Below are 14403 nucleotides of genomic sequence, written 5' to 3'. Positions count from 1 at the left end.
CCCCCTTGCAAAGTCTACTAAGTGGAGATCCTAAGTTATGACATGTCCTCTGGCGCCCCAGTTTTGGGGGTTCAGTTTCCCCGAGGCCATGCTGGGGCTTTCTCTGACGCAGAAGCCGATCCTTCAGTGACCTGCATACAGCTTTGAGTATTGCGTATATTTCTTGTTCTCACTGTAAAAAAAAAAGCGTGTTAATGGAAGACAATCTGACTCGGCTACCAGTGATCGCCAGAGAAGAAGATATTGATTGTCTAAGTCCTGGCGTGCTTAAACCTCGCTGGGCTCAGCAACCAACAAAGGCCCTCTCCTTCCCACACTTCTTCTCCCGGAGCCATTTCCCCGTGAGGAAGCGGGTTTTTAAATGCATCGCGCAGCGTGGCTCGGCCGCCTCCTCGCTGCGGGCGCGCAACACAAACGGATCCGCTTCTTCTGACGCCGCGCCCGCCCCGCCGGGACCGCTAAGCGCAGGAAGGCGGCAGCGCCGAGGCAGGAAAGGGGCGGAGGGCCGTCGGGTGGGCCTGACTTCGCCCCACAGCCCAGGCAACCCTGACTCTCTCCGCCTCCTCGCAGTCCCCCGGCGGCGCCTGCAATAGCAGCAGCAGCGCTCTCCGTCCCGCCGGCGGCGGCGGATTTCGGCAGCGATGGACGGCGAGCCGAGCGGCAAGGAGTTCGACGACGCCGACCAAGCTTACGGTAAAGAAGGATGCGCGGGATGGGAAGGATCCCTCGGCCCGCAGGCAGGGCCGGGGCTCGCACCGGGGACCTTCCTTCCTCCCTCCCCTCCCGCCAGCCGCTGCGACAATGGCGCCCGCCCCTTGCGAGGGGCTTTGCCGGTGTTGGCTCTGCCCGGCTAGGGCGTCGGCCTAAGGCGGGGTGGCTCCTCAGACCTCGGGCTCGAGCAGCCTCCAGCTTCTCCCTTCGGCGCTGCTTCCAGGCTCCAGCAAATAGGCAGGTGCCCGCTACCTGAAATCCAGGGCAGGTGGATGGGTCGTAGCCCCTCTCCCAGGTAACAGGTGTGGCCCGACGAGGAAGGGAAGGGCGGCTGCTGGTTTCTTCTTTTTTTGAGGTGGGTGGGGGGGCAGGATATATTGCTTTGTTTGCAGCTTCCTTCTATAGCAGTGGTTCCCAACCTTTTTTTGGCCATGCCCCACCTAAGCTTCTCTAAAATCCTGATCCCACCCCAACCCCTGTGACATAGAATTCTTATTATTCAAAAAGCTAAGTCCTATTCATGTGGAGGAAGCCTAAAAGGCCATTCACGGTTAATAACTCATTCTCAAATTGCCCCCCCTTAAAAAAATCAAATTGCGCCCCCCCCCTGTGCCCCACACTGGGAACAATGGGTCTATAGGTAGCAACCTGTTTTGGGTTTGAAGTACCATGTACCTGGGGCAGGTTAGGGAGCGGGGGTACCAACTTGATATTTTATTTATGCTTTTCAGGTTTATACATTTCACTAATTTTACAATCATTTTAACATTTCAAAACTTGACTTCCTTGAATAAACTATGGGGGGGGACCCAGGTAAGCCCCGCCCCACATAATCAAACACAAGATGTGGCACATGCTCACCATTTGAATGGCAATGCCCATCAACTTTTGGGGGGAGCGGTCCCCTCAAATGTTTTACTGGGGGTGGCAAAGGGACCTCAGCCCCTAGGAGTTGACTCCTATGGGGGGGCTTTCTCATCTCCACGTGACCACCAGCTCCCTCCCTCTTGCCTCAGGCAGCTACTGATTCTCCATTGGCCCAGGAATGTCTACTGGTCTCCCCAGTTAGTCCTGTGACCCATTAGAAGATGAGCAAATTGATTATGGCACGAGTTTCTTGAGGACCACCGACTTTATGGACTGCAACTTATGCCACAATCGGCATCCAGGTGCCATAAGAGTCTTTGTTGCCTTTCTCACAACAAAGGGGGCTGTATATATAAACCTCTATATAAACAGGAAGCAGACAGAAGCTGTGAAAACAGGCAGTGCTTGTGGGTGACGAAGCTGTCTTAACAGGCAGGGTTTTTTCAAACGCTGGGGGAGGAGGGCATCTATCCCTGCCCACCAGCTTGAAGGAGTTCTCCTCCGATTTAAGCTACTGCAAAGCAGTGGTTCTCCAAGGGTGTGGCAGGAGAGGATGGCAAGTGTGACGGGGAAGATTCTAGAGAAATCAAAGAAACATTTAAACATTTCTGAGTAGTGTGGGTGTACAACCAGAAACAGTATCCATGCCTGTCATTCTTCTACAGTTCTTCATGGCATATTGTTGTGAACAGGGATTTTCAACTCTGATAAATATGAAAGGGCTTTTTTGTGGTGATGAGGACATGAGGGTTTGTCTCAAATTGGACTCATAGAAATGAGATTACCTGGCAAAAGCAAGCTCACACCTCTCATTGAGTTTGTATACATACTTAAGGTGCACATGTAAGAGGTTCATTTAATCATTACCTTTTGGGAATGATTCATGTTATTATGTAGCTGCATTGTTTTATACTCCCCAGATGTCCCATGATCATATTAAAAAGCAGTTGTGTTTGATGTTATAAATCAAGCACTGCTAGGATTTGTTTCTTTTTGTTTTTGCAAGGTATTTCATATCAAGATAAAGTTCAGTGTGGCACGAATAAATTTTTATTCTGAAAGTGTGGCCCAGGGAAAAAAGTTTGAGAACCTCTGAACTAAAGCAGCAGCCAGCTCTTTTATCTAGGCTCCACCAAAAGGCCTTTTCTAAATTAACCGCCTGAAGGGTATTAAGGAAGTGATAGAGGAGAGTTACAGGTAGGTAGCCGTGTTGGTCTGCCATAGTCAAAACAAAACAATAAAAAATAAAAAATAAAAAACCCTTCTAGTAGCACCTTAGAGAACAACTAAGTTTGTTCTTGGTATGAGCTTTCATGTGCAGAGGAGAGTGAGGCTGAATTGGTTGATTGTAAGCTACTACATTAGGGGGTCTGTACCAGGAGGTCCTGTGCCCAAATATGGTGCATGAGGGGGCAGCCTGCCCTTCCACCAGCGCCAACCAGAAAGGAAAGGGGTTTGTTGTGGCCGCAGAACCTGCTTAGCACGGCACTTTGGAAGGCTGGCCCAATTTCCCTTGCTCAACTTCTCAAATTCTCCACTGAAGGCCCCCAGTATTGGCACTTGCTAGCAGGAGGAGACTCTTGAGAGTCCCATGGACTGCAAGATGATCAAACCTATCCATTCTTAAAGAAATCAGCCCAGAGTGCTCACTAGAAGGACAGATCCTGAAGTTGAAGCTCCAGTACTTTGGCCACCTCATGAGAAGACTCCCTAGAAAAGACCCTGATGCTGGGAAAGATGGAGGGCACAAGGAGAAGGGGACGACAGAGGATGAGATGGTTGTACAGTGTTCTCGAAGCTACTGGCATGAGTTTGGCCAAACTGCGAGAGGCAGTGAAGGATAGGCGTGCCTGGTGTGCTCTGGTCCGTGGGGTCACGAAGAGTCGGACACGACTGAACGACTGAACAACAACAAGCAGGTGATGCCCTGACTCGAGCTGCAGCAGTGGGCATTGGGAGTTCCCCTTTCCTTGAAGGAAGTGTTGTTGTGCTTACATCATGTGCTGAAGATGTAGACATGACGCTGGTCTGGGCAGGCTCCTTTAAGGCCTTCCGCCTCTGTTCTAGTGAGCTGCTTTCCCTCTGAATTGTGCTTGCTCTGGGTTTCTCTCTCTCTCTCACACACACACACAAGGCTGTGCTGCCTTTCTTCCACCCACATCCGCCCTAAAACCATTCTTGCTTCTAATCACTCTGTCCTCACTCATGACTTCACTTTCTTTTTCTTAAGACAAAAGCTTGGGCAGTGACTGGATCATGCATCACCAGCTAAGGAGCACAAGCTGCGACAGCCATGCAGTGTTAGAAACTCATATATAAAGCTAGGCACCGAACAGCTCCTCAAAACCAAGGTTACAGTCACCAAAACAGAATGTTTAGGGAAGCTTTTAATATTTGATGAATTATTGTATTTTAATATTTGGTTGGAAGCTGCCCAGAGTGGCTGGGGACAAATAAATTATTATTATTAATTATTTTATATAAATTATTATTATTATTATTATTATTATTATTATTATTATTATTATTATAACATCTAGTTGCCATTTTTGGGTAAGACAGCTCTAAAGACTTATTTTTCAAAGGATGGACTGACTGTGATTGGTTCTCAGTCAAACATCTGGCTAGCTCAGATGACAACCTGGAGCTAGGTTAAGAGGTTTGAGTTGCTATTCATTATCTTTTCTCTCAAGATAAGCTAACAGCAAGTTCTTGAGTGGTTAGGAGGGGAGGATTTTGGTGAGGGAAATGGATCCAATTTAGTCTGCTCCCCGCTCTGCACCCCATTGATTGCTTTTCAGCTCTGAAAAATAATCTAGGTCAGGGGTCCCCAAACTAAGACCCGGGGGCCGGATGTGGCCCAATCCCCTTCTAAATGAGGCCTGTGGACGGCCCAGGAATGTTTTTACATGAGTAGAATGTGTCCTTTTATTTAAAATGCATCTCTGGGTTATTTGCGGGGCCTGCCTGGTGTTTTTACATGAGTAGAATGTGTGCTTTTATTTACAATGCATCTCTGGGTTATTTGTGGGGCATAGGAATTTGTTCATACTCTTTTTTCAAAATATAGTTGGCCCCCCCACAAGGCCTGAGGGACAGTGGGCCGGCCCCCTGCTCAAAAGGTTTGCTGACCCCTGATCTAGGTGGTCTAGTTGCAGGTCTCTGACATACAACTGCAAGAATTGCACCCTCTGCTTCTCTTTCCTTACACCTTCAGTGAGACTACAGAGCTTTCTTCCTGTGATTTGGCACAAGGAGTATGCCAAGAAGATCTGGAGTAGTTGTTAGAACCAGCAAAGGCCTCCATCAAGCAATTGGTGGGTCTTTTGATCCTGGCTGAGCAGCCGATAAAAGCCTTAAAAGCTGTCTAGAAGCACATTTGCTCCTTTTAATTAGCTAAGCCATTTTCCATTTAGTTCCTCATCTGTTTTGTCAGCCTCATGACAAGTGTGTGGGACAGCTCTTCACCCTCCCGCCCATAAAAACTGAGGAAGCTGCTGCCTCCAGATGGGTTGGAGAGTTTGGGAATGTTGAAAGCAGCTGAAACTTTGACATTTGCACATGTGGAATTTGCATTCTGTTTTCAAGCAGCAAAATAGAAATTTGCAGAGTGTTCATGTCCACCTGGTGCCTACTGGGTTTTCCTGAAAGCCTTTTATTTTACACTTGTATCATTTGTGACTGGTTGAAGTTGCTCTCGTGGTGCATGTTTCTCCTAAGTACAAGGACTTTTTAAAAAAAGGGGATCTTTCATGTCACAGAGCAACACTCGCTCCGGCCATATAGACAAGGAGCTGCATTGTTTGTAGCCACAGAATCTGCATGCAGTTTGGGGCCAAAAAGACACCCCGTGTGTCAGTGTTGGGCTGCTGCTGATTCCCAACAAAGCTGGGCTAGAAAAGCGGGTAGAACTTTGAGGCAGAGCATTGGCGAGAAAGAATGGAGGAGCTCAATATTTCCCCTGACTCATACTTTCCCCATTGAAACTGATATCCGCCCCCAGGCTATGTTTCGTTGGTGAGACACCATTACTGGATGTATCCTCTGCTAGGCTTAAAAGCATTTATGGCATAGCTGTCAACTTTTCCCTTTTTTAAAGGGAAATTCCCTTATTCCGAATAGGATTCCTCGCAAGAAAAGGGAAAAGTTGACAGCTATGATTTATGGAGTGGAGGAGGGATATGGCTTCCCCTGCCATGGGCCTTCTTGTTTGTCCCTCTCTGCTTTGTAGGGATGCACCATGGGTTCTGGGTTCTACCATCACATTTAGCTTGCCCCTCCATCCTTCCTTGCCTCCAGCTACCATGGCTGCTAATGCCTCTTGGAGTGGTCCTTGATTTTCTCCTCTACTCACCTGTTGCCTTCTCCTTCCCTTTGTTGCGCAACTTGACCCACATGGTGAGAACATGCAGTGCCAAGAGGGGCGGCAAGGCAGGATTCTGGGCCGAGTCTGGATGCCCATTTTGTGGATTTCCAGAAGGATTATAACTCAGACAGATAAAGTGATATTGGCATACAAGAACCTAGAGTCAAACACTGGATTCTCTAGCCTTGTTGAAGTTCCCATTGGAGCAGGGTAGAGAGGACCAAGGGAGATGGAACTGTCCAAGTGGACTCTGGTCGGAGGGCCTAAGCCAGGCTTTCTCAACCTCAGCCGTCCAGATGTTTTGAGACTACAATTCCCATCATCCCTGACCACTGGTCCTGCTAGCTAGGGATCATGGGAGTTGTAGGCCAAAAACATCTGGAGGGCTGAGGTTGAAGAAGCCTGGCCTAAGTAGAGATTTTAGGGAACGGAGGTGGATTTAGGTGACCACAGCTGGTTCACCCAGACTGGGCGTAAAGCCAAGAGGGTGCTGCAGGGGGCGCCGCAACAATGATGTAGAACAGAAGCTGAAAGGCAGGGAGTGTGTGTTGAATTTTGATGAAGGACAGCTAGGACTAACCTGCTGCAGCTGGTTTAAAAGAAGTTACCATGCAGCAGCAACAGGATGTCCAAACCCAGAGAGGCAGATGTGGCCCATCAGATATCCTGGCTCAGGGTAATGAGGACATGAGGCAGGAAGTAGTGTCTAGTCTTCCATGGTACCAACCTCTGGTTTCCTCAGATGCTCTCTTCATAGGTTCCTCCCCGAGTTTGCTAATTCCTGGCATTGTTGCTTCACTTCCGGTATTCTTTTCTCACTAGTGGATGCCAGTGGTGTGTGTGAGTCATGGGCTGGCTCATAGCTGCATGGTCAGATGCAGGGGGTTATTCTGCGGCAGCTTTCAGTCTTTCCTCACACTATTCTACCATTGATGGCTGTGGACACACTCAGTTTCCAAGAGCCATTGGCCATTCTCTGGGCTTGATGGGAGTTGGAGTCCAGTGACTTACGGAGGGCCACATCCATGCCCTAGCTGCTTTCTGGCATTGCTTATCCTATCTGCTTCCCAGTCCTGCAAATTGTGCCTTGAGACAAGAACATGAGATGGTCTCTGACAGTTTAAGACAAGGGTTCCCAAACTTCTTTTTTAAAATAAAATAAAAATAAAAATCTGGTGCTGTATGTAGAACTCTAATAAACTTGTAGGCATCAGAAATAACTACATTGCAGAAGAAAAGCAGGCGATGCTCAGACAAAACAAATAAACACAGACTGAAAGAAGACTCCAACAGCCTCCCCCTCAGCTAAACAACAGGTAAAAAGGTAAAGGTAAAGGACCCCTGGACGGTTAAGTCCAGTCAAAGGTGACTATGGGGTTGCGGTGCTCATCTCACTTTCAGGCTGAGGGAAGAAGAAGAGTTTGGATTTGATATCCCGCTTTTCACTACCCGAAGGAGTCTCAAAGCGGCTAACATTCTCCTTTCCCTTCCTCCCCCACAACAAACACTCTGTGAGGTGAGTACGAGTCTACCGCTCTTAACCACTACACCACACTGGCAAGTGTTTGTCCACAGACAGCTTTCCGGGTCATGTGGCCAGCATGACTAAACCGCTTCTGGTGTGATGGGACACTGTGACGAGTGCCAGAGCACACGGAAACAGTGTTTACCTTCCTGCTGCAGCGGTACCTATTTATCTACTTGCACTGGCATGCTTTTGAACTGCTAGGCTGGCAGGAGCTGGGACAGAGCAACGGGAGCTCACTCTGTTGCACGGATTTGAACCAGCAACCTTCCGATTAGCAAGCCCAAGAGGCTCAGTGGTTTAGACCACAGCGCCACCCGCTCCCCCACAACAACAACCCCCACAAGAGTGCCAAAACCTCATTTTTAAAGAATAAGAACTTTGGGAGGAGATTGGGTTATTGGTGGTCTCAATGGGGACTCTTGGTTTAAGAACTTCTTGTGCCAATATCTCAGAATGGCTTGAAAAGGGTTTGTATCTTAAGTGTGTAAAACCAGCAAGGAACAGTGGTTCTAAAAACAAATTACCGTATTTTTCGCTCCATAAGATGCACTTTTTTCCTCCTAAAAAGTAAGGGGAAATACCTGTGCGTCTTATGGAGCGAATGGTGGTCCCTGGAGCTGAATTGCCCAGGGGCCAAAAGCAGATTGTGCTTTTTATTTTACAAAGAGAAAAGGGAGTGTTGAAAGGACCCAGCTCAGCAGCTGATCAGCAAGAGATCGGGAGAGAGATAAGAGTCCCGGCTCCCTTTCAGCCCCTCCCTCCTTTGTTGAATGTGCTGCAGAGGGAGGTTGTTTGTTTCCCCAGGACATGTGACTGGCTGATTAGATTATCTGTCTGCAAACAGTAGAAATGGCTCCCTTTCCTTAAGATTTTTTCAGAAATGTGAGTTAAACCCCATAAAAATGGGGCTTTTCCTCTTTGCTTTTCCCCCTTTGCAAAAGGAGCTTTGCTTTCCCCCCTTTGCAAAAAAGCTGCAAAACCTTTAGCTGATCCTAAAAAAAAACCAAAAACAAAACAGGGCTTTCCCTTTTGCAAAAAAGCTGCAAAACCTTTAGCTGATCCTAAAAAAGGCCTTTTGCCTTTGCAAAAACAGCTGCAAAACTTTTAGCTGATCCTAAAAAAAGAACAACCCAGGGCTTTTCCCTTTGCAAAAAAGCTGCAAAACCTTTAGCTGATCCTAAAAAAAAACCCCAAAAAACCCACAGGGCTTTCCCCTTTGCAAAAAAGCTGCAAAACCTTTAGCTGATCCTTAAAAAAAGGCCTTTTGCCTTTGCAAAAACAGCTGCAAAACTTTTAGCTGATCCTCAAAAAAACCAACAACAACAAAACCAGGGCTTTTAGAGGAGGAAAACCAGAAAAATATTTTTTTTCCTTGTTTCCTCCTCTAAAAATGAGGTGCGCCCTATGGTCCGGTGCGTCCTATGGAGCGAAAAATACGGTAAGCCCTGTGGGTGATTGGAGAGCCAGTGTGGTGTAGTGGTTAAGAGCCTCCGCTCCTCCACATGCAGCTGCTGGGTGACGTTGGGCTAGTCACACTTCTCTGAAGTCTCTCAGTCCCACTCACCTCACAGAGTGTTTGTTGTGGGGGAGGAAGGGAAAGGAGAATGTTAGCTGCTTTGAGACTCCTTCGGGCAGGGCCGGTGCATCCATTTAGGCGAACTAGGCAATTGCCTAGGGCGCCAAAATGGAGGGGGCGCTGGCCAGGCTTGGGCGGGACGGGCTAGCAGCAGCTTCTCTGCTGTAGCAGAGAGGTGCTGCTTGCCCCCTACACCACCCCCCAGCTCCCGCTAAAGCAGGCTTTGGCGGGGGGCAGGCGGCGGGACGGGCGAGCAGCAGCTTCTCTGCTACAGCGGAGAAACTGCTGCTTGCCTCTCCACCCCCCCACCTCCCGCTAAAGCAGGCTTTTGTGGGGGGGGGGGGTGCCAGAAGGTGGTTCGCCATGGGCGCAAGAAGCCCTAGCACCAGTCCTGCAGTCCTGCCTTCGGGTAGTGATAAAGCGGGGTATCAAATCCAAACTCTTCTTCTTCTTCTTCTTCTTCTTCTTCTTCTTCTTCAGTCAGGCCCCATCTAAGCACATAAAAAGATCCCTGATGTATCAGGTCAAAGGCCTAAGTGGTGCAGCATCCTGCTGTTACAGAAATGGAGCAGGACCTGAGCACACCCTCCTCATTTCCAGAAACTGCAATTTAGAGATACACTGCCACCTTCTGCATGAGCTTAGTTAACAGCAAATGATTGTGCTTGCTTGATGCTGTGCTGTGCATGGGTTACATCAGTTACAAATATGGCTTAACTGTGAGGTAGAGGAGTGTCCCTGGGTAATCCACTGCCTCTTGGCCACAGTTCTCCAATTTGTACAGTGGGGCTGATAGGTAAAGGTAAAACCACCATCATCAGTGGGACTGATAGTGACTTGTCTAACTGGGTAAATGAGAGAAGTCTGTGAAGCACTTTGTATGGCAAAAAAGCACTTCAGAGATGGCCAATAACAATTACAATTAAATGTGTATGATCATTTAGTGCCACAGAGTGTTGATGCTGGCATGTAAGTTATTTGCTTTTATATAGCTTGGGAAGCCTTTTTTTCTGAGGCGGAGGGTGGGGGAAAGAGGGGGAAAGCGTAGAACAAGATTTGTGAAGTCCCGATCAAGTAGTTTCACGATCTGATCCAGAGCTGCAGCTGGAGGAAGACCCCGTCTTCTTCGTTGGGATCGTAGGTGCCATTGGCCATCTCGGGAGTTTCAGCGCATGTTCTGCATTGTTGATGTTCAAGCAATCTACATAAATGACACCTAACAAGTAGCGTTTTACAAACAATAAAAGATGCATGAATCTGTTGACATCATGGATGTTGCTATCATCCCCAACACAAGTCAGTTGACTTCCTGGGTAGTCTGGGGGGGGGGAAGAGATGGGCAACCAACTGTTCCTCCTAAAAATAGATAGTGAGGTTGAGGCTCTTGTTGTTGTGGCTCTTTGAGGAAGTGTTTCTGCCACACCTGGTCCAGTAAAGGAGAAGTCAGCAGGAGTGTAGAGACCCAAACATATATGTTCTCATTCCCAAAAGACAGGCATCAAAAGATAGGCAGAGGATATCAACTAAAGCCCTGGCTTGCTCTTGGGCCTTTAACAGCAAAAATCAACAGAAGAAGCTATTCACAGCGTGAATATAAACATTAGCAGGAGATAATGTCTGCAGTTCAAGCTGTTGTTAATACACATGGTTTGATATAAAGTGGGGCTGTTATTCCAGGTTTGGCTGGGTTTTATTGTTGTTTTATTTTTGTGCTGGTTTCACAGGGCTCATCCACACTTCTGTTTTGGTCTGTGACTTCTTGTTCCATCACTTTCCCTGGGAAAACCCACTGCTGATTGCTGGATCGGAGCAAATGTCAATTGGGTTTTCTGCAGATTGACGGTTCAAGATGGATGGGACAAGAGAAAACCCTCTTGGACCTATGACTAGTAAGCGCAGGGCAAACGGAAGCGCAGATGAACCCATAAGGTTGCAAAGTAGATAGCGTGATATTTTATACTGGGAGATGGATGTTGCAAACGGATTTTGTCTTGTATCTTGATTTGTATTTTATACATGTTTTGAGTTGCTTTGTGGGGCCAAAAAGGCAGATTTGAATGTGTAAATCCTTTAAAATATTCAGAAGATGTGAACTGTAGCCCACAAAATTCATATGGGGAAGTGCCATAGCTTAGTGCTTGGCCTGATTGCTCTTTGAGGGGAAAGGCTGTGGCTCAGTGGTAGAGTTTATGCTCTGCATGCAAAAGGTGTCAGGCTCAATCCTTGGTGTCTCCGGGTGGGACAGGAAAACACTTTTGCCTGAAACCCTGGAGAGCCTCTTGTCAGTCTGTATTGATAATAACGAGCAATCTATTGCCCTCCAGATGCTTTGGGCTACAGTTCCCATTGGCTTGCAGCCAGCAGAACCAAATGTCTGGGATAACATTCAGAAAAAGACTGGGAAAATGTATCCAAAGGCTCATCTGTAAGTGGCTATGAAACAAGATGAATGGAAACTGGGAGCAGTTCCCAGCAATGTTTGCTTTGGGCTAGTGGGCGCTTCCTATGAAGCTGAGCCCTCTGGGTCTTCTGACAATAGAACTTTTTCATAGCAGAATAACTTCCTTTTTCAGTGGCTGAAAATTGTGCTGCAGATTGACCCGTCCTGACTCTTCTTTCCTGCACTTGGTATTTGCATTAAGAAGAAGGAGGCACATTGCAGCTGCAGCTGGTTGTTCAAGCTAAACGGGAAACCCTTCTTTATAAGGATTGAGGGAAGTTGTCTGGTTTTGGTGGGTACCGCAAGGTTCTACCTGGCTGTCCTCTCTTAAGATTCTGCCCTGCCCCCTTTGGTTAGAGAGCAGGACTTTACTCGAGTTCAGGGCACGAAGTAGCAGCTCTTTCTGCAGTGAAATATTTCTGTGCCTGCCCTCAGGCTCACAATCCAGAAAGGCATGACACATCAGGAGAAAGGAATAGCAGGGAGGAAGCAAGTCCAAGTGACAGTTCTTAAAGTTACAGACAAGGTTCAGGTTGCCTAGCCGTTGGATCAAGAGCAGCCCATCCCCAAAGCACTCCCCCAGCCCCAAAATCAGAATCGGGAGCAGAGCTGGTGAAAGCATCTGGGCAGGAGTGCTGGCAATTTCCTGCCATACAGTTCTGCCCCCAGAGAGATACATACGTTTCATAAATAAATGATCAGACAACTGCTAACACATTCCCAGCATGGTAGCATATGCCATCCCATCATTGCAGCTGACTATTGTGGGCTGCTTTGATTGCTGCCCCAGGAACCAAGGCCTCCTAAGATGGATGTTTCCTTGCTGTTTTCATACCAGAGGCACAGGTTATCTAAAATTAGATAACACTAAGTACGTTCTCTGTAGAGGGGAAGGGAATTCACTTTCTCCACTAGAGGAGAAACTTCTAGCCCACCCCCCTGCTGCTGCCATTGTCCATGCAGTAAGAGAGAGGGTGGACTCAAACTAACCCAAGAGGCATGGGATGTGTGGCCACTTCGTTTTTATCCCCAAAGCCCACATCAACCCCTCGTGCAGTACATGGCTATTGCCTTGACATACAGTTTGAGGATAACACCTATTCACAGTGGTGTGGAGACCTTGAGACCTTATGGGACGTGGGCGGCGCTGTGGTCTAAACCACCGAGCCTCTTGGGCTTGCCAATGATTGGCAGTTTGCTCTGTCCCAGCTCCTGCCAACAAACACCAGCTCCCTTGGCCTGAAAGCGAGATGAGCGCCGCACCCCATAGTCACCTTTGACTGAACTTAACCACCCAGGGGTCCTTTACCTTTACCTTTTTTTAAAGACCTTGAGTGTAATTGATCTGTAGAACACGCAACCTGAAGAAAGAGACAGTGATGTTTTTTAGTAAACGAGGACCACACACACACACACACACACACACACACACGGCTACAGTTCTGGAAGTGCCTGGGGCAACTTTCACTTCTACCAGAAACTCAACAGCTTGCTTCAAGCCATCCACTATCTCCCAGCTGCCAGTCCCCACTATCTGCAAAACAAGGATAGCAATGCTGGCCATTACACACAGTGTGGTTGTAAGAGTTACACATAACGTGTGAGAAGCATTTACCATGCTCAGAAGTTGCATGTGTAACAAATGTGGGAGAGTATTATTAGGTGCAGGGCTGGAAAGTGTTTCAGATTCCTGGGTGATGTTTTTAGGTGTCAGTGCAAATTTCTAAGTGTCTGAGCATGCTGAGTTCATGGGATTTTTCCAGTCCTAATTGTTGGTTTTGGTTCATTTCATGAAAAGGCATCCTAGCACTGTTCATCTGGTATGTTTATGGTAGTTTTACAACTTAAGCCAAATCATGGAAACTGCCCTAAGAACATAAGAAGAGTTTTGCTGGATCAAGCCAGCGGCCCATCTCCTCAAGCAATCACAGTGGCCAGCCAGATGCCCAGGAGAAGCCTACAAGTGGGATCTGAGCACTACAGTGGTTTCTAGCAAGTGGTATATGCAGTGTGGATAGTAAAGGATGAAAGAGAGAGTGGCTGGAAACACAGACCTACCCATTGCTGGCAGCCCATGTTGGGCTCGTTCCTTCATCTTGCTGCATGTCTCCAACCCATGGGTTGCAGCCCACACACAGATGTACAGCAACGTTTCTCAAACTTGGTCCTCCAGCTGTTGTCGGACTACAACTCCCATCATCCCTGACATCCTGCTAGCTAGGGATGATGGGAGCTGTAGTCCGGCAACAGCTAGAGACACAAGTCTGAGAAATAATACACTGGTATACACACAGCCTTTGGAGGACGCAGGTGGCACTGTGGTCTAAACCATTGAGCCTCTTGGGCTTGCCAATCAGAAGGTCGGTGGTTTCAATCCTCGCAACGGGGTGAGCTCCCGTTGCTCGGTCCCAGCTCCTGCCAACCTAGCAGTTTGAAAGCATGCCAAAAAGTGCAAGTAGATAAATAGGCACCGCTCTGGCGGGAAGGTAACCAGCATTTCCGTGCGCTGCTCTGCTTTCCAGAAGTGGCTTAGTCATGCTAGCCACATGACCCGGAAAAACAGAGTCATCTGTGACTGGACTTAACTGTCAGGGGTCCTTTACACATACCCTTACACACATTGCAACTGTGATAAACTCAATGCACCTGCTCAGTGCCATACTAGTGCATCCTGGCCCACTGGTTAGGTAGAAGTAGTGGGAACCAGGCCTGGGGCAAAGTGTGTGTGTGTGTGTGTGTGTGGCTTGCAAGTGGAAAGAGAGAGGCAGAAGGGAAGATCAGGTGCCCAACAGAGGGAGCCTTGCATTCTTTAGACTGCTAGCCTGACATAATTATTTGTTCCAGATTGCTCAGGGCAATTACTTGGTTGAGAAAGTTTAGCTACTCCAAGGTCACACAGTGAGCTTGATTGCTGG

The 14403-nt window shown here is 47.9% G+C and overlaps 1 protein-coding gene across 2 annotated transcripts in view; it reads left to right on the top strand.

Annotated features, from left to right (window-relative positions):
* The first annotated feature begins 604 nt into the window (after nucleotides 1–604).
* SLC44A2 (solute carrier family 44 member 2) overlaps nucleotides 605–14403 on the top strand; it is a 53683-nt gene continuing 39884 nt past the window's right edge. For both annotated transcript variants that reach the window (XM_033172690.1, XM_033172688.1), the window contains exon 1: nucleotides 605–693. In XM_033172690.1, coding sequence (XP_033028581.1) covers nucleotides 642–693 — 52 coding nt within the window. In that variant the 5' untranslated portion in view covers nucleotides 605–641. The remainder of the gene's footprint in view (nucleotides 694–14403) is intronic.

Source organism: Lacerta agilis, chromosome 16 (assembly GCF_009819535.1).
Source record: "Lacerta agilis isolate rLacAgi1 chromosome 16, rLacAgi1.pri, whole genome shotgun sequence".
Classification (NCBI taxonomy): domain Eukaryota; kingdom Metazoa; phylum Chordata; class Lepidosauria; order Squamata; family Lacertidae; genus Lacerta; species Lacerta agilis.
This window is presented reverse-complemented; position numbering and strand designations above follow the sequence as displayed.